The 25,578-nt window shown below is 40.1% G+C and overlaps 1 protein-coding gene across 1 annotated transcript in view; it reads right to left on the bottom strand.

Annotated features, from left to right (window-relative positions):
* Positions 1–25,578, bottom strand: part of LOC134534556 (glutamate receptor ionotropic, NMDA 2B-like) — a 193,582-nt gene that overhangs the window by 29,631 nt on the left and 138,373 nt on the right. Inside the window, exons 8-10 of the mRNA XM_063373037.1 lie at positions 14,280–14,430; positions 10,712–10,941; positions 6,403–6,550 (exon numbers count right to left, since the gene is read on the bottom strand). Of these exons, the coding sequence (XP_063229107.1) occupies positions 6,403–6,550; positions 10,712–10,941; positions 14,280–14,430 (529 nt within the window). The remainder of the gene's footprint in view (positions 1–6,402; positions 6,551–10,711; positions 10,942–14,279; positions 14,431–25,578) is intronic.

The raw sequence follows: 25,578 nt of genomic DNA, 5'->3' as shown, positions 1-25,578 counted from the left end.
CATTTTCTTAAAAACAACACACTTGTTTTTACGGTGTAGGAAGGCGCATATCAGAGCCAGTTGTCATTTACACATACGTTTCTGGAGTTCAGGCTGAAGAATAGATTCACAAAAGTAATAAATATTTATTTAATTTCACTACCACCCAGGACCTTGGTCTCAGTGCCGATTTTGAAGATCATTTCGTTGGTTCAAGTTCACAAGGCGTATAAATTATCCGAAAGTGAACGTTGTTAGGCTACTGTTGTTATTTTTAGGTTTAAAGTCGTCTAAATAAAGTAATCCTGAAGTTTGTGTGTCAAAATCTGAACGTATTAAAAGTGCACTACAACTTTTTTTTCTAATATGTTTTTTATGACATGCCAATCCACCAAAATATATTAAAAATCTTTTTATAAGAGCTGCGGCTCAGCACCAGAAAATACAACGGGGTACATACTGACCCGTCCGTCATAAGTGTTACTTGGAATCCAGTGTGATCGTGTGAGCGAGACTAACTACAAAGTCCCCTTGCACACTTAGATTTAGCGCATCTAAATCTTTGTGAACAGCAAGCACACACACCTTTCCATGGGATTAGAAGACATTTTCCCCACAGAGACAATTTTTTTAAATTCACAAGTTTGTCTTTCTCTCTTCCCCTCTCCCACTCTCTCTCGCACACACACACACGCACACATGAAATGAAGCCAGCAGCCGCACAAGCCAACGAACGTGTCAATGGGCCCGCCTCGTCAGGGGTGTATGTGTGTCAGTGAGGCGGGATGATAAGCGCGACGCTCGCTGGTGCTTCTAGCGCTGTGTCGCCTCTGAGCTGGCGCGCTGTCTTCTCGTCGTGCATATTACAACTGTGAAACTTGAGCGGTGACCGTAAAATTATATCGCCGAGAAATGAAGATAAATATGTAATGCAAGTCCCTTAAGTGCTTTCAAGAATCTGTACTGGTTGTTTTACGCATAAAAATTTACCCTGAAAACATGCGTTTTAGCCATTAAAAGAAAACACAGTTTAAAAACTTTATCGGCCCTCAGCGAACTTTAAAAATGCTTTTCGTAAACAGATCCCACTCGGATATGTTGAGTGGTTTTGAAATCGCGTTGTTTTTCCTGAAGCTGTGCGCACCGCGTGTGTGCCCGGGTGAGCGGGGGCCTCAACTCTTGTCACGAGCTAGCGGTTGTGGCGCAGGCTCGCTCCGGAGAGACCGCGCCGGCTTAGACGCGAGTAGCTGCGCGGGAAACTTTCAATATCCCTCCCAATTTCCGTAGTTTCCCTTATCCCCTCCTCACCCTCTTTTACACCCCTTGACGCTACTCCGTGACCTACCACCCTCTCCTCTCGTCTCCTTTTTTTTTATTCCCCCTACCATCCGAAAACCGTTTGCGAGGAATTAATTAGGAGGCGTAATTAAGTTCAGTCAATCTGCGGACGAGTGGCGCCCTTAAAGCGGACGGCGCGAGGCGGCGCTGTACCCACGCCGTCGCCTCCTGTGTCGCAGCGACAACCAGTGGCGCGTCCATAGGGGCGCGCGGACTCTTCATTTTAAACGAACCTCGACCATTGATAACAATAAATTTTTTGACGTGACAACGTCTAATAAATCGATGAACGCCGGCTGCACGCACGAAAAAAATGTCCCGTTACGCACATTGTCCCGTTACGCTGTGTCCCGTTACGCTCATTGTACGCTTGCGCCCGCATCTATCTCTATTCCACTCGATTGGAACAAACCATCGATTTGACTTTTTCGAGGCACATTAAACTTGTAACACTTCCCAATCGTTTCCTACTTTTCCTATCATCGTCCTATCCTTTAACAGAATAACACAGATTGGAAGAAGTTAAATAACAAACATGTATAAAAGTTATAGTTAAAAATAATCTCTTTATTAAAGTAATAAACATATTTGAATTGATGAGTGCAAATAAAAGTAAATGTATCAATTAAATTGTAGTTTTCATTTTACTCCTTCATTGTATCCATACAAAATAGTGATAATTCAATTAAAATGATTCAATTTTATTCATAAAAGTATGCAATCATTTCATCAATATTTTGTTATGACGTTGTCACGTTAAACTATCGTCCGTAAACCGACTTTACAGACAACCAATTTAAAAAAAAAAATAAATTGAACAGAAATATTCACGTAAAATTACAGATATTTGTACGTGAAAACAACTGTGTCACTACAAAATAGTGTTCGCAGTACTACTGGGTTCGAATTCTCACCCTGAAATTAATGCTGTGTGCTGTCCTTGTACCTCCGATAGCTAAAAGTCATTTGTAAACTGTTCCGTTAACAGCTTTCCGGTTTTAACGCACTTCAATAACCATAAAAAAAAAAAACATAAAGTACAATTAATGAGTATTCGATTATCTTTTCCGTGATTTTTTAAAATGAGTTTGAATGAACGTAAGAAATAGGTACTCAGTATCATTTCGAAAAACAAATATTTAAATAAATGCACAAACAACCATAGCCATGTGTTGTACAAAGTAAGGTAGTGTAACAAACTAATTTTTGGCAATTGGTCTCCACAGGAATGTTTCGTAAGAGTAGAGAAAGTTGTTTTCATGCGTGTGTGTGGCTACGGTTGGTTCTGGCAACCCGAGCGAGTCCAGCTCCAGGAGAAACACCCTTTCAGCGATGCCCGCTCCGCCAGAGGGACAGAGCGGGCAGACCTACGGCCGGCATTCTCACATTCCCCTCCCTATCAGGGCAGGGTGGGAGAAACAGTTCGTTTTATATACATTCCAGAGCTTATTTAAAACAGAACTGTTAGGGATCACTCCCTGTTGTTTGATCGGGAGGGTATTAGACCAGCGGCTGGGGCCACCAACCCAGCATAGTCACCGCCTCAGCCCCTTTACCACACTCAGCTGACCAGACAGTTGGCTGTGTCCTGAGCACTATAGACTTTTATCAGCGCTGCTGGAGCCTACCCGGGGACCCCTCCGGTGTACCCGTGGCCCGGTGGAGGCCTAGCTGCCCAGGCTAGCACCGGAGCTGTGCCGTCGCTCACCGCGTAGACTCCACATCGGATGACGCGCGCGGACAGTACGGAGATGACTCAGGGCTCCATTACGTGTGGGATGCTGGCGCCGAAGACCTCCCAGTCACGGGGACGCCCCCCCCCCACCCCGTTCGCTCTACCTGTCTTCTCTTCTGCTCCCTGCGAGCTGTGACGGTTTAGGAGCAAGCGAACCTACCTACAGCGCGAGGCATAAAAAAAAAATTTCGCTTCATGCAAATCGGTAATCATTAACATGTCTGATTTCTGAAACTACACGTAAATACCTGAGAGCCAAGCATTTAACCGCGACAGTTTACGCTGCCTATGCCAAGCGTAGCAGAAAAGACATAAAAGGAGTTGTAAAAAAAATTTGATCTAAGAGCAAAGTCTTCTGAATCAAATTATAATCGTCTTCATTTCATTTTTTCAATGTGTGTATGGTTGTTTTATTACATGCAAGAGCCCGTATTTTATTTCCCCGATAACGTAACTTCAAATCTTCCCTTGCTCACCTTCCCTTGCTCTCTTTCCCATGACATCGCATTCTAGGACATTTTTCCTCTAGAGGAAAGATGTAAAAATGGGATGTGTGAATCCTTGTGCAACAGAAACCCATTTTTAGATGTGTTTTAGCGTAAAGGAATTATTATTTGAGAAACATTTAAACACCAAAACCAATCACTGAACTATTATTGATATATATTTGACAAATTTCCCTAATTCATACTAAACATATTAGGAATATGACCAAGGCAGTAACAAAACACCATACTGAATGCAGTATTTCCATTTGATAAATTTTTCATATTATTTATTGATCTATTCTCTTATCCTCTTTTACTTATGACATGTAACTTATCATTTATTCACTATTTTCACTTCGTTGAGTGTCATAGCACTTTGTACGTTTGCTTTTTAAGGCAAAAAAAAATGTTTTACAAATCGTGTCTTGTATAGTCCTACTGAAAAATATTTACTATGTCAAATCAGATGGCTTGGATTGACTTATTAAATAAAAGCTTACCGTTTTGGAAACAAAATGTAAACAAACCGTGGTTAATGTTTACATCAGTTGACATAAAAAAATACATTGGCCAATTGTAAGTTTATGATGAGCAGGGATCTGAAAAATTTATGTAATTATTTGGCGACACTTGTAGTTGGATTATTCGACACGCCCTAAAGCCAATGTAAATAACAAATATCTGACCAATCCATGTGAGGCCCGGAGAGAAGGTGAACTGTAGCCGTAGACGATGACATCGACTTGATTACACACACGCTCGTGTATTCTGACCCGGTAATAGAAATTTACGCCAATTTTGAATTTTTCTAACTATAGGCCTTGGCCGATTATTTGTTGCCATCCAGTCAAATTGTCTGTTTCATTGCGGGCGACACTAAATCAGTTGTTCAACGTGCTGAACTTGATGACGTGGGCTGGATCACCACAGACACGAGCTCCACAGAGCCATAGGGGGATGGATACGCCATTTCAGCGCGACTCAGGGGTGTTTGAGGAGGAGCTACAATGAGGGACTGAGGCGACCCGTCACCGCAGCATTGCCACAAGACCCCTCTAACCCATTCGGCTAACATGTGGTTGACTCAAAGGAGAACCCCGTCCTAAGAGAGCGCTTGGTCAAATCGATCATATCTCTGGGACCCTCCCCAGAGAACCTTTGATCAATGCGCGGCAGACTATGTGAATCAAGAGGAACAGTGGAACGTCCATCCGTCGCACGAGCCAAAAAAGAAGCATAGAGAGTTTAGCGAGGCGTCGCCGGACATTACGGTCGGAAAATATTTCGCCCGCCCCGAATACAACCCCTTCGTCAGCGCGCCACGTCGAGGTGTCTGCAGCCGTATTTCCTCGGCGTTCCCGGACAATCCCCTGGGGCATCGTTACTCTCTCTCCCGTCGGTCGTGAATAACACCTGGTGTGGAGAGGGGAGGGGGGCATAGGTCGGGTCAGCGACCAATCGCAGATTCCCTCCCACCTACCCTCTCACACTCCTTCACCCCTTTGCTTCCCACGTTAAGGGCTCCGCCTACCCTGGCACACATACGGTGTGCAGAGCTTCAGGAATGAAACAACGCGATTTCATAACCACTCAATATATCCGAGTGGGGTCTGCTTACGAAAAGCATTTAAGAGTTCTCTGAGGGCCGAAAAGAAATATTGATTTCGTATTAAGTTTTTAAACTGTAGTTTTAGAAGAGTTAAAATGGCTATCAGAGTACGTTTTAGGCGTAAAACAACCAGTACAGATTCTTGAAAGCACTTAAGGGACTTTCATTACCACTTTATCATAATTTATTGGCCATATATGTATTGTTATGGTCACCGCTCAAATTTCACGACGAGAAAACTGCGCGCCAGTACGGAGCGTTGTGCTTAGAAGCGACACCGCGCTAGAAATATCAAATTGTTCCGACCTTACGGCCGGCATTCTCGCGTTCCCCTCCCACATATGCGCCCTAATAGGGTAGCGTGGGAGTAACATTCCAGTTCGCTTTTAATAACATTCCAGAGCTTTGAGAAAAAACAGAACTGTTAGGGATCGCTCCCTTTTGTTGATCTGGAGGGTATTAGAGCTTCGGTAATGACCAGTGGCTGGAGCCACCAACCCAGCATAGTCACCCCCTCAGCCCCGTACCACGCTTAGCTGACCAGATAGTTGGCTGTGTCCTGAGCCCTAAGACTTTATCAGCTCTGCTGGTGCCTTCCCTGATCTCCCACATCACGCTGGGACCCCTCAGAATAGACCACCGTTCCATTCACGACATTAATCCTACCAGATGCCGCATACCGAGACCTAAGATGTTTACACATCAGAAAAAAATAAAAAAATGTCGCGTGAGACTCCACCTTAGCGATCAACACTTATAATTCGAATTCCGTTCTTCAAATTTAATGGCTGATGACACCCGAGGTGTGTTAAATTCACTGTGGTTCCTGACGGCGTAGTCCACGGCAGAGGCGTAATTTCAGCTTTTTAACTGGGGTAACAAGACATGTGTAAGGGTGGTTCGAGGGTTCCTCCCCCAGGAAATTAAAAAAAAGCATTAAATTATTAAGTTTTTTAAAAGCCTTTCAAGACTTTTTTTCATCACAAATCAGAGAATAAATGCTAACCAAAATCTCTGCATAGATTTAATTTTAAACCAAAAAATAAAGAAAAATATGTACTTTGACGAGATGTAGTACGAGAAGGAACATATCAAGGAATACATACTGAAATAGTAATTAAAGGATTGCGATGAGGAATAATTATATTTATTATCTCAGAGGTATTCTGTATTCACCGTAAAAGACCCGTCGTCAACTCCGATCCCGACGTGGCCCAGGGTTGAGGGCGGGCGAGCCCCGAGGAGGCACTCACCGTCTGCGCCCCCCACTTGCCGTCCTCGACTCGGAACAGCTCGTACGTGAAGCCCAGGTCCCTGGAGAACTTCTCCAGCAGGTCGATGCAGAAGCCGGAGCAGCACTGGAACAGCGAGCTGTTCTTGCGCGCCGTCTCCACGTCCATCCTGCCGGGGGGAGGAAGAGGTTTCAACGTCTCCGCGACACCAGCGTGTTTCCCCCCTCCTTCTGCCAACAGTCTGTACACTTCAATACCCTCTGTCTGTCATTGGTAGAGACCTGTAAAATTCGCGGGATTCATTTCGCGATAGGATAGAGTCCAAATAGTTTTGACATTATTTCGCTTCAGTGATTGGGCCACAGTTTATCTGAAGGATTCTGGACCAATGAAAAACGTTCGACAGAAGAAGTATCGAATCACAAGCTTCCCAGTTAACACGTGTCACGAGTTAGTAGCCAATCAGCAGGTGTAATCTGCACAAGTACATAGAGGATCATGGAGTCTATCCTAGAGGTAATTGAAAACGCGAATTTTTCCGGTCCCTAGTCATTGGTAGAGACCTGTAAAATTCGCGGATTCATTTCGCGATAGGATAGAGTCCAAATACTTTTGACATTATTTTGCTTCAGTGATTGGGCCACAGTTTATCTGAAGGACTCTGGGCCAACGAAAAAAATCTTTAACAGAAGAATTAGCGAATCACGATCATTCCAGGCAACAGGTGTTACGAGTCGGTAACCAATCATCAGCCGATGTAATTTGCACGAGTGCATATAGAGGATCATGGAGTCTATCCTTTAGGGATTTGAAATCGCGAATTTTACAGGTCTCTAGTCATTGGTAGGGCTATTAATCGTGAGTGAGTGATGTGTAAACGTCCAACCTCGGTAACGAGCAAATTCATGTGTTCTCGCGTAGCAAATAATCTTGTAATAAGAAAATCGGTCCCGAAATTCAACGCAGAATGCATTAAAACAATGCCGAGCGCGATAAATATACGAAAAAGTATTGATTTTAGGGGGAAAAAAAAGTTAAAATGTTCCCCCGTTTTAAAACGTAACTATAATTCTGCTTACAAAGATGGTACTATCTTTTGAGGTTCTAATTATTTTAGGCGCGTTGAGGGTGATGTTTTAGTATGTTCCGTTTTAGTATGGCACTGCTAGCAATGAATTATATGTATTAAGTTAATAGCAGCGACTTTTTTTTCAAACGGATTTAAAAAGTGTTGAGATAAGCCTGTATGAACTGCAACGCAATGCGGGGAAATCAGGCCGTGGCCTATTGTGGATGCACCAGTTCCTTAGTGATTTCAGGTGACCGCAGATAGAAATTATAAGTTTTAAAATTCCTGTAATCATGTTAGCGTTCTAACAGATTTTTACTAAGTCATACTTTACTGCATTTGTGTTAAATATTTGTTTGCCAGTAAGTATTTCGATAATCCTAACATAATGCTAGAAATTTTTGGTTGGATAATCTTTTTACGTTGTTTCATAAATTTACTTAACATCTTGTTTCAAATGATATATTACAACAAAGAATTACATAAAGAGGCATTTAATGGGCCACAAATCAGTATGTGAAATATAAAAAATATACTTTATTGAACATTTTTGGTTTGTTGAAATGTTGAACTTATTTCCTCGGTAGGACTTCTGTTATTTAAAGCAAATAATGTTCTCATCCAAAACGTGTTCGTAAAAATTTATTTTCAAAACTTTTCTAAGGAAAATAAATTTGTACGTGAGATACTATCATAGGACCGCTAATATACGCTCCTGTGTAATAGACAATATGTCAGCAAAGTTTCATTGAAATAAAAAAAAAGTTTTAAAATCCACGGTTTTTTTATTCGTTTGCCTTCCACTAATCTTTCTTTAGATTTTATATTCCAAACAAAGTGCCTAAGACATTTGTAGTGGCAGTTATTTATTCCCAAGGCATTTTGTCAGTATTTTAATAAGACATTTTAACGAAGGTAGCGAAACTGAGATAAGGCTTAATTAATGGCTAAAGTTTGAAAATAAAAGAAGGCAAATAAGGCAATTAGCTGTTTCAACGCCTTCTTGTTTAAACTTATAAAAAGTTACACGAGAGAGTTGTTGAGCCTTCCCGGAGTGCTTATAATTGCCGCCAGAAGTTGCGTGAAAGGGAAGTATCAATTCTTCAGAAAGTCTACAACTGAAATGCGCGAAGATCTGTCACTGGAAATAAGGTAACTGAAACGTCTTTATCTCACACTGTCACTCTCGTGAAATTCTAGACTTGTTAGCATTTTAGTCATCTTATTTTTTATTCCGTTGCAGTGTTTAAAAGATTGTTCCCATAAAGCCAACACAATGGCTCTAATACTTAGTAAATGACAAAAAATCAAAATTAAAAAACTTTGCCTTATGAGATAAGCCTTACTGTAATTTTCTTACATGTTGTTTACATCGAAAAAAGTTATTTATTACGGGTATATATTTTATTAAAATTTAATTTTTTTGGGGTGTATAAAATAATTTTTTTTTGCTAAAAATAATAACTTACGAAAATAAAACAGTTCCAAAATTTGCTTGATTTAATATATTGTTTTTTAAATTATAATTTTCAGTACAAAACTGAAACTGTTACATTTTAGGAAACGCCTTAAAATGACGAATACGTTAGCGACACATTCTGTTGTGAACCTGATGACGGAAACAGATTTGAATTCCCAAAACCTCACAAGTGTTTAGTCTGTGTCTGATTCTTTGTGTTCGGCACATTCAACACCACAGCTATGCTGAATGAGCGATATTTACGGATTATCAAATGTCAATACACTGTAAAGTAATGCCTCCGATGCCACCCGATTTTCAAATTTTGTTGTTTCTAAAAGCTATGCGTGTTCTCTATGCAACGCACTGTTCACTTTTCGACATAGCCCCCATTGCTTTCCAAGCACTTGCGCCAACTCGTGACTAGTCGGGAAAATCCACCGGGGAATAATTCCGGTGGTTATTGTCGACACCAGGGCTTGAATGGAAGCTTACACTTCGTTTTCAGATCGGGAATGCTGTCCCTTCCATCTTTGGGAAGAGGTGAAAGTCGCACGGTGCAAAGTCGCAGCTGTATGGTGGTTGCGGTAGAACCTCCATGAATAGCAGGCTTTGCAACCCCTTTTGTTTTTCGAAAGACCAACAACAGCTTGGAAGAAAGGAAATTAGAGCACTGCATACGGGACACACATGATTTTCAGTTACAGCAATAATTTTGGGAAATGCGGTAAAAAGTAAAAAAAAACCAAAAAAACATATTGACATGTAAGTATTATTATTCATTCAAGCCTCGTAGTTTTAACGTGGGATACCAAATTTGAAAATGCGAACTGTTAAACTATAACCAGTTATAGGCTAAAACAGGAAACACTGTACTGAAATAAAAACACCAAAAGTATAGAAAATCTTTGAGCGAACTAAAAATTCCGGCAGCGCAATAATGTGATCCAGGAAGCAAAGTCAACAGCCGGAATACACCCGAAAATTTAGGGTCAGTGCGAGTGTAGTGTGACCTCGTGCCAGTAAGGTATCTATGACCCGGGAGCCTTAAGTTACCCGCGTTTACCGCACTGAGCGAGATCCTTACATAAACCTGCATCAGCTCAGTAGGTGCATACAGAAAAGAAAAGACCTTGTACCCCTCTTAGCCAGTGGCCCTCCGGGGTTTTTGTTTACTTAAAAATTAAATTTTACTAATGAATAAAGGTCCCACAGTGAACCAGACAACGCATCCCAATCGCTACAGTTCCACTCAGATCGGGTGCTAGAGGTCCCCTGTGCGCTCTCCTTTTCGAGAGACCCCCCCCTCCTATCTCCTTGAGCTTTCCTACCCAAGATGCGAGGCCTCCCCCACCGCGGTAATTTGAAAAAAAAATATATATATATATATATATTTAAAAAGAGAAACTGAGCTAAAAATTATGCTTAAAATGAAACCACTGCATTTAAAAAGAAAATAAATATTTGTTTATTAATTTATTTTGGATTTAGGTTTGGTTCCGGGATATGGAAATCTCGGTCGGAGGTCCGTTCCAGTTAGGTCCCAAAAAGAGGTCTAACAAGAACGGAAGACGGTCGTTAGCCTTGACTCTCGGAAAACTAGGTGCTACTTTAGCTTGTCGATCCCTCACAAGTGAGGGAGGACAGCCCGAGTTTGCCTCTAAAAAGCATCTCTCCGTCCAAGGCCCCGAGTATGCCGGCAGGGGAGCGGATATCCAGTAGGTCCATACAGTCGGACTTTGACTTTGTGCGCACAGCCGGACGGTAAGGTACGAGGTGTTAACTAACTCGAGGAAGCTCACCCCATGACGTCAGCCTCCTTGGCCACGCGGCAGAACACGCCCTTGTTGACGTTGCACTTGCCCGTGACGGGGTCGGGCGGTCCCAGGTTCACGTAGGGCGGCTCCTCCAGGAACGTGATCTTGAGGTGGAACTTCTCCGGCACCCCCTGAGGGGGCGTGTGGCTGTTGCCCGGCCACACGATGTCCTTGATGTCCAGGCCCTCCTTCTCCCAGGACTTCCACACGCCTATCTGCGGCAGGACACCCCAACACTTCCTGCCGTCTTCCCTCCACAGACACTGGCAGTAGTAGCTGACCATGCTGCAGTGCAATCTAGTCCTTACTTCTCCCAGGACTTCCACACGCCTATCTGCGGCAGGACACGCAAACACTTCCTGCCGTCTTCCCTCCACAGACACTGGCAGTAGTAGCTGACCATGCTGCAGTACAATCTAGCCCTTCCTTCTCCCAGGACTTCCACACGCCTATCTGCAGCAGGACACCCCAACACTTCCTGCCGTCTGGATGTATCGTTCTTCCCTGCACCACGGACACATAGGTCTGGCGACTTACCTTCATTCTCCGTCGGCTCAGTGGAGCTCGCGGCGGCCTGCGAACTAACGTCGCTAGTAGTAGTTGAACCCATAATTAACATAGTGTTAAATTAGAGTTTCGTGCAAAATATATTATTCCTAAATTCTTTTCAATTTTTGAAAATTTTTCCCAGATTACTTTTCTTTTTCCCTGTTTTAAGATTAAATTTGGGAGTAAACTATCTATAGAAATTAAGTGAAATAAAAAACTACAAAATTTATCTTGTAAATTGTAGTCTTTATTTGAAGGGCAAATGGTTGTTCTATGAAGTTTGAGAATGAGTCAGCTATATTTCGTAGTTAACTCAGAAAAAATAGCGTATACAGTAATGGAGATGATATTAAGGAGTAAAATAAATAATATGTCCTTCCCCAACAAAATTAAGTGGCCCAGGGTAAAAATAAAGAATTTTTTTTTTTCGATAATGGTTTTCCACAATCGTTCCTAAATAAAAGATGGCACGTTTCTTCACTCTATGTACACCATAATTGATAACTCACCCATATACATGATTTATGTCATATTTCTGAATCTATTAACCTCCCTGTTAAAGATGTAAAACGCGATAAAAAAAATGTGCTTGGTGGCAGGGATCGCCGATGCATCACGCTCATGTCATGAGGGACATGGGTTCGTTTCCAACATCTTGATACAACCTATATCGAGGCCAACTATAATCTTGGAGGATCCATAGTGACATTAAACTCTAACAAACCAACAAATAAATAAAACAACAGTTTGTTCTTACAATCACAGCTTCCACAATCACTGCCCTTAGGACAGGAAGGAACTGTAAAGGGAGGGGGGGAGGACTGTCCTCATTCTGAAGTACCTGTGAGACGGACTTCGAAGGGCATGCGTAATCCATGCGTCAAAAGTACATTAGGATGGGATGGGCGGTCCCGAGCATATCCAAAGTTCAGTGCATGCAATCGCAACAAAGTAATTGTAACAATTCAAGGAAAAAAAATGTTTCTTAGTGATTGAACCAAAACTCGGTCAGTCAAACAAATTAAATCAAAAAGATTCCGATTAAATTGGCCTAGTACCATGATAAATCGTAGAAAATCTTACTAGATAAAGAACTATGATAAAAAATCTTCAATAAATAAAAATCATCTATTAATCTAAAATTTTTGATTATTCGGGGACCCTCATTTTAATCCGACTAAAAAAATCTATTCGAACGTATCGAAGATCAGCTTTGATGTCCATAGTGAGATATTGATGTAAAGAAAAAAACCGAACATCTTCGACTTAAAAAAACAACATATTTTAAATTCTGAATCATTAAATACACGGGAATTTCAGAATCGTTATCGGGCCCAACACGATATCGTTTTTTTTAGTATTCTTTCACAGGTGTTGAGACAAGCCTGAAAGAGGGCCACAGTTATGCACAAGCATACTCCAAGCTTGGCTCCACTCGAGTCTAATGTGTGTGTGTGTGTGTGTTGGGAGGGGGGTGGAGGGCGAGGAGGGATTGCTGACCCCAATGCTGGCCAATGATGCCCCTGCACAGCAAACATATTGTATTTGTATATTTGATGTGTGGCAGGACTGCGCACTGCAAGAATTGACCTGCCAGGCACACGCAATGTTTGTGATGCAGGCTGTTTCACGCAGGCGTAAGTTGAACCACGGCTATTCCGCGAATTCACAAAGAAACACTTCACACCGAAATTGCCCATTTAATCAGATATTTAACCAACGTTCGGCGTATACGATCAGTCGAGACAAGATTTTATGTTTTGATTTCTAGGTTAATTTCAATTTTTAGGATGTGAATTTTTTTGTTTCTACGTCCTTTGAATTTGAATGATTCTTTCAATAGGGAAGATGGATTTAATTTAATTTTTTGAACATACAACATTTATAGTTAGCACTGTTTGTCATGGAAACCCCCCCCCCCCCAAAAAAAAAAGATGAATAACCGAAACACCTAGAAAACGGCTAATTTTTTTTACTTATTTTCTGTGTGCTTGTGTATTTATCATTCCTTGTTCATTAGTTGAGTGAGATGTGTGATATTCGGGCTAGACTCCCTCATATAATTAATGGATGCCCCCTTAGTATTTTCTTTCCACTCTGTCCAACGCTTCTTCCGGAACCATATACATATTTTTCCCGTGACCAACCTTCTTGTAATAAATGCATGATCTTTTGCACCCCGCATGAAAGAGCCCTGTGTCTATGCAGGTTTTAACTGGGCCCAACTTACCTAGTGTTAGTCTAGAATAGTCAGAGAGGGGAGTTAGTCGTGGCGCCAATCGCAGCCATGGCTGGCCAATCCCCTCCTAGCACACGATGCACGTGTAGAGCGTATGAGACGCACACAGAGTCTTCCCTACCCGGACCCTACCAGAACACTCTTGCACTGAGAAAAAGGTTTGATTACCTCAACAAAATTTTTGTTTGTATATGGTGGTATAGATATATTTTGTCAATTCAAAAAAATATTTTATAGTAGGAAAGATTCTGTTGACTAAAAAAAATGATCTTGTCAACTCAACTGTATATTTGGTTAGGTGTAACAAATAAATTTTTTTTACTTACCAAGTTTGGTTAGCCTAACAAAATATTTTGTTACACCAAGTGAATATTTGTTTCGCCAAACATTAACAAATATTAGTTTGATCCAAACAAACCTTTCTCTCTGTGCAGGGGCGTAGCCAGGGGGGGGGGGGGTTAGGAGGCAACCCCCCTCCTCCCTTAGTAACAAATCTTTAATTAATTTCTTATTCATCAATCAAACAAATTTCATATTAAAATTAATAAAATTATTACCATTACAATATTTAAATTTAAGTACCGAAAACTGCTAAAATAGCACTATTTTACACCTTAAAATCCAAAATTTCCCGGGGGAGGACCCCCGGACCCCTCGCTTTAATACGGGGGGGGGGATGCTTCTTAACACTCCCCATACACAAGTTCTGGCTACGCCACTGTATCTGTGTGGTTTTAAGCCTAGGCTAGGAAACAACAACCCCACCTGCTCCCAGACGGCGTGTCCCCCTCTGGGCTGCGGCCGCAGGTTGACGACGTACACCTCTGTGGCCCTGAGTCGCCCGTCCGGACTGAACTCCAGGGCGGGCCTGCCCTGCTCCGCCTCCTCTGCCTCCACGGACACGTTCCGCAGGTACCTGGAGCCATCACGCCTCTCTTGCACGTTTCCCTCTTGTTCACAGGGTACGATAATTGCTACCACACCATACCATAATTCCGGTATGACATACAATAATTACAACAGTGCCATAACTCCTCTTTTGGGCATTTCCCACTTGTTCACAGGGTACGATAATTGCCACCACACCATACCATAATGACTGCAAGACACAATAATTACAGTGCGTACAGTGGTGATGGCTTAGTATCCCTGCGCTCCCTCTTTCTAAGCATATATGTACTTATTTATAGACCGGCCACTTCCGAGCTGACAAATTTTCCTGAACAATTGTTCATTAAAAAAAATCATATCATCGATAGGTAGTGAGTGACCTGGGGCTCGATTCTGAAATGCACTAGCCTCGTCTTGGCACGACTCTCGTTCACGAAAACCCCGTCTTCAGCCAGTATCGGTAACTGACGGGTAAGTGACATCAAAGACTCCCGCCTGTTCGTCGTAGCCTCCGAGCACTGCGGACTGCTGGCATTTATTGAATAAGGGAACATATGGGAAACACGCGAGACAAGTGATGACAGCAATCCTGGTGGTGTGGAGTGTAGCCTACGTTCTGCGCCTCCAGCAGACGAAAACAAGATGACGGACGTGATGTCATACTAGCTGGCGATATATATATACACCCTGGCATTAGTGGTGGGAGGTCAGTCTGTCGGTGGCTTCCGTGATAAACTGAAAAGTAATCAAAAATCAATAACGCATTTTAAAAATTGCTATTACTCCTTTCTATGACTTTTTTAGTTTACAATTTGTATTCGAGAATAGTTTTGAGTAGTGTAGGATAGCCGGTCCGAGCCCAGGCGCCAGGCGGCGGATTGTGATTGTCGGTCAGCCATCTTGGATTCTGACGTCACGGCGGCCATCTTGGACTCAAAAATTCCTCAAAACGGTAATTTTTGAGTAATTTTGAGTAATATTTGAGTAATTTTGAGTAATTTTTGAGTCCAAGATGGCCACCGTGACGTCAGAATCAAAGATGGCTGACCGACAATCACAATCCGCCACCTGGCGCCTGGGCTCGGACCGGCTATCCTACACTACTGTTTTGCTACTAAAAATTTTCATTTGGCACACCAGTACGATTGGTGCATCACCCAATGTTTACGAATGTGGATGGATTTACATAGGTTTATGCTGCAACACGTGGGTCCGCCATGTTGAAGACTTCGGTTCGGGTGGTAGCGACGACGGGTTCTCCCTACCGAGGGTCTCTCACGTGGTATTCTCAAATAGCAACGACAAGTCACAGGCGGGAGTTCGACCGCAGCTCGTCACATTTCGTCTGTTTCCAAGCTCCTGTGCACGAGGCTACAATCACTGGCCGCGCGAATGAACTAGTCGGACCGCAGGCGCGGTCACTGATGGGCATAGCCTCGCGACCGGGGAGCTTGTGAAATGACGCGTTCTGGTTGTAGAGAGCGCCCGTGGCGTGTCGCGGTGTGCATTTCAGAATCGAGCCCCTGAGAACTGAAGCCGAGGAGAGGGAAATTCACTGTAAAGCAGTTGAAACCACTTTTAGAATTATTCAAAAACTTACACTGAACTATATATGATACGTAGTGCGATAAATCAGCGCTACCAAACGCATGAATTTTCGCTGGTTTGATCTTCAGTTTAGATAACTGATTTCAAAGTAAGAATATAAACTTTTTATGCTCTTAGTATTTAAAAAGTTACATGCGCTAAAAAAAAATTATTCCAGTTTTTTCAGTCATAAGGGTCAAAGTGCAGCGTACTTCAAACACACAAAGATAAATTAAATACCTAAAATAATCTATTCCGCTTCGTAGGTTGGCGATAAATATACAGTTTTTGTGTTTAAAGGTTTGCTGGATATTTTTTCTTCTTCGTCGAAATTACATTATACGGCAGGATAAATACCTCGGAGAAAATTTCTAAATATTTTTTTAATGTCACGGGGACAAATTACTGCGCGCGGTTCACCGTAGTTTGTTAGCTACCTCTATGAACTTGTTTATCTCAAACTTCCTTACGTCTGAATGGATAAGTTAATTATTTACGTCACTTGATAGCTGAAAAGGACCAGAACTTCACAACTTTTCACCATTTAACCAGCTTCAATAGACCCGCAACTCTGAGCGGAGGTAACCGTTGTGTCTGCTACCCAAGTTAACGCCGCACTTGAGAACAGAAGTGGAGGAAAGTGTTTTCTTTCACGTCCGCAACTTGGAAACCCTTCAACCGAGGGAAGAGAACAAAACTGTATTCTTCAATATTTCATCAAAACTTAGCCTGGGCGCACCCGACTACAAAACACCTTGCAGCTAGGAAATTATTCACACAAGCGTCAGAACAGTTCAAGTAACGAATGCCGTGTGATGGAAACATCTTCCTAAGTGATTTAATTAATTACCAAAACCTCAAAACTTACAACTCGTTAGCGGGGTGGCTGGTTGGTGAAAATACCGAGCATCGATTAAAAAGGGCCATACTCCACATTATTTCACATTTTCAAAATAATGGTTTGCCAATACTTCACCACAAGCTCCATAGTGAGCTGCAGTCTGATAAATTATCTTGAAAGAATCCCGCCACAATTATTTACAAAGAAACTTACAGCCTATATTCATACGACTGAAACTGTGAAAGTCATTCTTAATCCGTACTAAAACTAAACAAACAATCGAATTCTTCATGAAATTAGCGAACACCCCTAAATATAAACTATTTAACTCTTAGTTTTGTTAAAATGGTTTAAGTTATTTTATTTACTGAACAGCATCAAGTTTACATACCTACCTATCTATGCTTCTATAACTTAACCCACCTTTTTTTTTTTTTTTTTTTTAACCACGCTATAAGTCAAATTGCTCTAAGTTCTTTCTACTCGTATGATAAGTACAATCAGAACAAATCAGTTATGCGGTTATGCATCTGAGTTGGTCGAATTCGTTTCTAAAGTAAACACAATATTAAATTGTTAAAAATGTATGTTATTAACTCATGTACATATTTAAAGCTTACACGCTAAAAATCCACCTTGATAGACTCAAATTTTTGTTCTTATTCTTGAAAACGTGTTGAAATACAATAGAGAAAGACTATATTGCTTCAGAAATTTTGTTTGAAATGCCCACCATCAGTACGTCTTGAAGTTACTTTTGTTATAATTACATGAATATTAAACACAAAATGTTATTTTCTCTGTTTTCGCTTCTCACAATTATAATTTTTGTCTTTACTTTCCGGAATGAGAACATATTGGCAATATTAATAGCATAAATTAGTCCAGTAACAAAAAAAAAATTGCGTAAAATATTATTTGGCATATTTTAACTAACGTAATGTGACAAGTGTTAATGAAACTTGGAGCATGCCGTAAAATTTTTTTTTAACGTTTATAGAAATATTTTTAATTATACTATATTAGACCGAGATGAATGTAGTTCGTGTAGAATTTTGTTTTAAATAAACGGGGCGCTTGAGGTGAGCACACGTGGTTATTTTCATCGTAAGCGAATATACATAGTTAACGTCTAAACCGCAAGAGGAGGACTTCAGGATGTGTAGGTTCGATATTTTATCGCTATCAACTGGCCGATGTGCCATCGAGTGTGATGGTAACAAAAAAATAAAATCCCTTAAACATTTATTTCCTCTAGTTTAACCATTCAAAATACCCAGGATTAAAAAAAAAAGGGGGGGGGGATGAGAAAGAAAGAGCGAGAGAAAAAAGAGAGAGGGTTAAAAATAGGGAGAAACCGGGAGAACGATAGAAAGGGAAAACGAGAGAAAATGAGAGCGAGAGAAAGGGTGAGAGTGAAAAGGGAAAGAGAGAAAGAGATAAATAAAGCAAGAAAAAAGCTAGAGAAACAGAAAAAAAAGAGCTAAATATAGAGAGAAACGGAAAATAAATAATAGACAAAAGAGTGAGAATGAGAGATTAGAGAGAGAGAGGGAGAGAGAGAGAGAGAGAGAGAGCGTGTGTGTGTGTGTGTGTGTGGGAGAGAATGAGCGAGAAATGGAGATAGAAAAAAAACAGAAAGAGGTAGAAAAAGACAGGACGTGAAAGAGAGGAAAGAGGCGAGATATTCACGCTGTCAGACACAACGGTCAGTTTACCTGTCGGGGTTTCTGACAAGGCTTCAATGAAGCGGTGTCTTGTTTGATGGCGGGCGGGGTTAGAGGTGGAGGGGGGGGGGGGGGGTGAAGTGGAAATGCGGCTCGCCGCTTAGCTCGCGTGTGCAAATACACGTGTGTTTTCCCGTTCGATTTACAGTCGGAAGGGAAACATCACTGCAAATGTTTACCACAAGTTTTTACGCACGCGAGAGCAATGCAGTCCGAGGGGAAAAAAGTTACAATGGCGATCTCTCGGACGCACTTCACAGCGCGCAGGTCTCACGTGCTAAAAGGCGCTAGGGCCTTTAAGGTTCAGTTTCACTCGGCAAGTTGGTTACAGCTTTATCTTGCAGTTACTGTTAGCCGAGGAATTTGTTCATATATCTACATTCATTCCGATGGATCTCTTGAATTTTATGCTGGGTCACCAATTTGCGTAAATTTTTACCGCTGTTAAATAAAATTATTAGAAAGTACCCCTTGAGAAAATGGAAGTTCAAACATAAAATGCATGAGAGTTATCGTGACAAGCGCACAGGAATAACCCTTAATTACTTGCGATGATAAGGTAACGAAATTACCAATATGGCGTGTGTGACAGAGCTTTGAAAAATTTCAGCATTCACAGAAAAAAAAAATAGTTTATGAATATCAAAAATTTTATCGGTGACAAAATAATTTTGTTTTGTCTAAGATGTTGCTGATTAGTGACAGCAACATTTTTGTTGTTGCCATTAATACAAAATATTGTTGCAAACACTAAATATATGGCGAAGTATTTTCTGACAAAATGTTTTGTGGGGACGACGATAATATTATATATTTTTTAAAAATGTTTCTGGGCAAAATTACTTCTTACTAAGCTTCATGCACTCATGATGGCGTCGGAACACAGAAGAACGTTTTCACCTTAAATCGTTCAAAAGTCTCACGTTTTTTTATTCGTCGCCGTTCATTGGTGCGTTACTGCGCTCACGCAGCACACACATGAAACGAAAAGCAAACAATGCAAATGAAGTTCTGCAATATCACTTTTCTTTTAATAAAATTTGATGCCAATGTTTACACTTCCACCAAAACTGTAAGAAATGATCACGGAAAATCAATGCTCCTTAGAGGGGTATCGGTAACGACGCAAGGAGCGGGACTCTAGTCTATACTCGACTATGTTCTTAAATAGAGTCACATAAAGTTCAACACAAAATATTGTACAAAATGTCCGAAAATTCATAAACATCAATAAAATAATATTTAAATGGCATGAACATCATCTGTGAGTTCGTTACTGGCCAATAACTTTAAATTTTTATTAGATTTTACTATCTACTAGCAATATAACATTTTTTGACGAATATTTTATGACTAATTCTAATTATACATTTTTCAAGAAACCAAATAATGTTATATAACGAAAATAAGATAATTTTCGTTGATAATAAAATTATTTTGCAGTGTCCGTGAAGTGGATTATTTGGGACTATAACATTTCTTGTGACTGATTTTGGTTTTGGTGAGAGTGAAGCGGTTATTTGTTGTCACCACAAATATTTTGTGATAACAAAACGGTCATTATTTCTAAGATTTACTTTTTTACACCATTGTTTCGGGCCAGTGAGTTATTATTTCGAGTTAGTGTGCCATTTATCGGGCTAGTGTGCCATTGTTACAGGCCAGTTTACCATTGTTTCGAGCCAGTGTGCCATTGTTTCGGGCCATTGTGCCATTGTTTCGGGCCAGTGTGCCATTGTTTCTGGAAAAATGTACCATTGTTTCGGGACAGTATACAATTGTTTCGGGCCGATGTGCCATTGTTTAGGGACAGTGTACAATTGTTTCGGGCCGGTGTGCCATTGTTTCGGGACAGTGAACCATTGTTTTGGGCCAGTGTTCCATTGTTTAGCGTCTGTGTGTCATTATTTCAGGTCAGTGCGCTATTGTTTCGGACCAGTGTGCCATTGTTTGCGGCCAGCGTGGAATGTTTGGTACCATAATGGAACACTCCCTGGTACTAAGTGCGCGTCGGCCGGCGGCGCAGACAGGGGAAGTGCGATGCCGTGTCGCGCTCTAGGAGCGCGCTCACACCGAGGCTTTTAGATCTCGCCGAGTGGCGGCGGGTTGGTGGGCGAAAAAATGTCTGTTGACAGGGCACTCCAGCGGGAAGAGCCGAGCGGGACTTTGCCGCAAATATAGGGGGCGGGGGGGGGGGGGGAACCATCTCTGGAAGACGAGGAATAATAATAATAATAAAAAAGAAGCTGTTTGTTTGCAGGCACGAACCAGTCAAGCTCGTCTATGTTACGGGGAGCTCGCGAACGAATTTCTCGTTCCTGTATGAGTTTAAGGACTTTGTCAACACGCGTTTTACCCAGCGCACGTGTACACCATGCCATGTAACTCGTCTCAAATTTCGACGGTTCTCATAAGTAGTGACATTGGTCTGCACATTCTTCTGCCAATGTTGTTCTGTCAACAGTGCCTGTGAATAACTTCATGTGATCATCAGTGATCGCAATATAACGTATTTTTTTTTTGTATTGCAAGCGACAGTCATGAAATGTTTACCTCAAGTGCTGCTTTCGAGAACTCTTAAATTTGAGACAAGTTTACGTGACACAGTCTTAAACAAAGATACCATACCGAGAAAAAAAAGTATGATTTTAAGAACTAAATTTAGGTATTCACAACTTATACAGATTGTTAGTAAAGGCAAATTTGTTTGATGCACTGTAATATTTTTTGTTTGTATATGGAACAGACATACTATTCATGTGGAATTAAAAATACTTATAAGTTTGTACATTTACAAAAAAGTGTTCGTAGTAATACTGAGTTCGTATTCTTACCCGGGTAGTCTACTTATACTTTGTGTTGTCTTAGAACCTATAATAGTTAAAATTATTTGCAAACCGTTCCTTGAATGGCTTTCCAGTATTAACGCACATTAATAAGCATAATGAAACAAACAAATCCAATTATAGAATATTCGATAATATTTTTTCCATGGTTTAAAAAAATTATACTTGAATGAAATATGAAATAAAAAGTAAAATTATGCTTAAATGAAACATCAGATAAAAAAAGATAAAATTAAGCACCAATTTTCATAAGAAACACTTAGTATTATCCCGAAAAACGTATTTAATATATACAGAAATAACAATAGCCATGTGTTACACTGTAGTATAAAAAATTATTTCTTGGCAAAGGGTTTACAAAGGAATCTTTTGTAAAAGTACAGAATTTTTTTCTGTGTGGATTATCGGCATCATGTTCTATTGATGCAACACATGAAACGGTTATATAAACAAATGTTTAAATTGTTTTATGTACAGATCAATCTGTTGGTGGTACTAAGGGTTGGTATCTGCAATCTTGTAAACATGTTACAGAATTTTTCCATTGTCCATTATATATTATTTTATATCAGTGCACGGCATATAACAAAGTTGGTTAATTAATTTGTTGGTGATCGTTCAGTCGGATTTCTAAAATACATTTTATAACAGCAACTATCAGCATATGCTATTAGACACTTTTCGCAATCAAATATTATTAAATAATTAATATAAAATTATTTCTGGTATTTCCATTGTCAACAATATTATTCTTTCAACGCAGTTGTTTTCACAGGACTGATAATCACTGGCTGTACATCATATTTTGTAATGCTTCAGATTTTATTGTCTCTTTTTTTTACTAGAAAAGTAGTATTTTTAATGTTATAAAATTAGCATAAATACCACATTACAATATAGGCTTTTTATATTATGTGTATTTATATATGTGTCTCTTATTTGTTCACGTCTTTAGTGACACTAATTTCTGCCCACATGCCTTTTTTTTTTTAATTAACTGTTAGGGTTTGTTTACTTTGGCACGCAGAAATGATTTCCAATGTTTATTATTTTTATTTGTGGCTCGGGCTTAGTTGATCCTTTGGCATAAGATGTTCTCGTTTCTGTTATCGGGAATCTTTGGCTACTTCTCTCTTTGCTAATACGCTAACCCTATGCCAGCTTTTCCTTTGAAGCAGTTTCCGGTCCCCGTTTGGCTTATTTAGAGTGGCCTCATATTTATTGCAAACGTGTTTACCTCGGCGCTCATGCGCGCCGCCATTTTGACAGGGCTACCAATCTTCGTTCCAAGCTCCTCCCGGTTGCGCGTATTTTGCCGCGCGCGATAATTTTCAGGCCTACCAACCTCCCGAGTCTCGTGATGTCAAGACCCCCTCCCCTTTTCACTTCCATTACCCGCCCCGTGCTGGCGACCAGCTGCCGCGACGCCTTACGCCCTTGGGTCGGAGCGATAAATCTCCGCGCGCTACATCCCGCCCACACCGCCTCTGTGTGTTTGTAAACACGCGCGCACCTTCCGCATGGTCTTAGAGCCGGTGTAACATTTGGCTCACCACACTATGCCTTTTATTATTGCATTCAATATTTGGACAAGATAGTTTTCCGATTGTTTATTTTATTTTGGGAATTTACAAATTTAATATGACACACACACACACACACACACACACATAACAAAAGTTAAGGTACTGCCACCATTTTCTATCCCAAGCACATTATATTTAAATATAGTGTTTTATGATTCATATAATTAGTATTTAACCCATTGACAATAATCTCAAATTGTTTTCATTTTAAGCTTAATATAATTTAAATGGTGTCTAGACAATACTTTTACAATAAAAATATATTACAATATTACTCCAATCGCATTTGTTTCATTTTACTATTCATGTAAACATACCCACTTCATTTACTCATGTAATTTATTTGTGTTACAAAATACCTTCAAAATAATCGCCCATCAATGTGTCTAGCTTTTGTTTTAATATTTTTTTCGTGATCGCCGAAAGTGGTGAAAACACTCTCGCCTTCTGTGAAAATTTTCCTAAATCAATTAGTGTAATGTGTAGGTTTAATTTTTAATTATTTCCTAAGCTGGCACTGAGATGACAAATTTCGGACATTAAGATCAGTTATTTGAATCGATTGTTCTATCAGCAACTAAGCTGTAAATTGAAATTTTCATACACAAGTTGATCGAACATTGAATGGATTACTAACCATTTCTTCAGTTGTCAATGTCCGTGTCACTAATGTTGACACAGATTCCATTTTCCTGTACCTATCATTTCCTTAGCTAAGCTTTTCTGGCTGTCCAGGTAAAATTCTTGTTTAAACACAGTTAATTCTGTAGTATCTGTTGTTTGATTTTCACAGTAATTAAATAACATTTGACTAAGTTCAATGTTTAAAGTTTACAATGTTCACTGCTGTTCTAAATAATTGATTTTACAAAATCAATAATTTTCAAAGTAAATAATTAATATATATTTTTTAAATTATGGTTTCTGACACAATTAATTGTAATTAAATTTTAATTAATTAATTAAATAAATTTTTATCTATTTTTTTTTCTTTAAAATTTTTGTGAACATTATTTTTTCTAGCATTATGTACAATTGCGTACGCAAAACTTGAGAATGGTAGCTTTTTCATCGAGGTACACAAAAATTTAGCATTTTAGATTTGTATTTTTCTTCTGATCCCCTAATTATCTGAGTTAGATCACTTATTATTTTGACCAGTGTAGTGTTCTTTGAATCATTCATGCAATGGGGAAGTTGGCAACTGTTTTGTCTTGGGAAGTCTACTGGTGTTCTTCTGTGCTGTCGTAGTTGTGTTGCCAGAACATCATTTCAATTTCATCGCTGGGTTCAACTGTGCTTTTTCGTATCATCTTTGGGTTCCACTGTTGTCACTTGCTGTACAAGGTTGTTGTTTGTCTGTATTTACTGTTCTTGTTGTAGCTGTCTCGTCTTTGTTAGCCCACTGTGTTCGTGATATTGTTCTAATTCCTTACGCGTAATCATTATCTACGTTTTCTTATGGTTTTTTTTATCCATTTTACTTTGGGTTATTTTTTCTGGTTTTCCGTGTGGTTGTGCATTCATCTTTTTTTTTTTTCGTCCGTTCTTCTGGTTACCTCTTTGACACACAGTGTAAACTTGCAATGGCGTATGTCCAAAATAATGTTTTAAAACGGTGTAGCCGTTTGTGGCGTTGGTGCCCCAAAACGTTTTTGATAATTCCACTGGAAAATAGGCCGTGTATACATACTCCCCCCCTCTCTCTCTCTTGTTAGTTGGTCCGTGTTCCTGGCAGAGGTCGGGCCCAACGAATACTGGAGTTTTGCGGGAACGAAACCCGCCAGCCTCGGCCAACTTTTGATTAAATCTCGTGATGGGAATATCGCCTCGCACGCCCAGATGCGACCTTCTCTTATGGTTGTTTCTCCCAAACCCCCTCCTCCCCATGGATTTGATGCGCAGTTCGCAGCGCTTAGGCTATACAGGTTCACAAACACGAGAGAATGAATTTATTTAGTTGCTAGCTGTGTACCCGAAGGGATTTTCGGGGGAAATGTTAAATACGCGTCTACATATTTTTTAATAATATTTATAAAAATGTAATTAAAAATTTTTTTATTCCAAGTGCCGCTTGTCTGCCGGATTTCAAACCAGCATAACTGAGAAATACATGAACATTTCAATGACAAACATGCTTTTCAGAAATATCATTTTTTAATTAGAAGAAAAACCATGAAATGTGAATTTCTTTTAATTAAAGGCATAATATTTCTCAAAAGTATTTAATCCTTATTTTTGGGGAATTACAAAAATATCGCTGATACAACTGACTTTTATCTATAAACAGAAGCCTGAAACAAATTTCCATTTTTATAACTTCAAAAATTACAAACTTTCATTCCTTATTTAACCCCTTTAGGGGATGTATTTTCAAATTTATTTTTCTTATTGCTCACCTACTTTATATAAAACACTCCTATAAAATAATTTCATGCTTCTACACCAACTGTTTTAAAGCTGTGCGTTGCCTGTGAGTCAGTCAATGTTTTTATTAAGTAGATCTCCCACTTCCTCCTTGTTTTCCCTAACCGAACTCATGGTAATATCGTAGCCACGCCACAAGCAGGCAAATATCCGTCGGAG

This window comes from Bacillus rossius, chromosome 7 (genome assembly GCF_032445375.1).
Source record: "Bacillus rossius redtenbacheri isolate Brsri chromosome 7, Brsri_v3, whole genome shotgun sequence".
Lineage (NCBI taxonomy): Eukaryota > Metazoa > Arthropoda > Insecta > Phasmatodea > Bacillidae > Bacillus > Bacillus rossius.
This window is presented reverse-complemented; position numbering and strand designations above follow the sequence as displayed.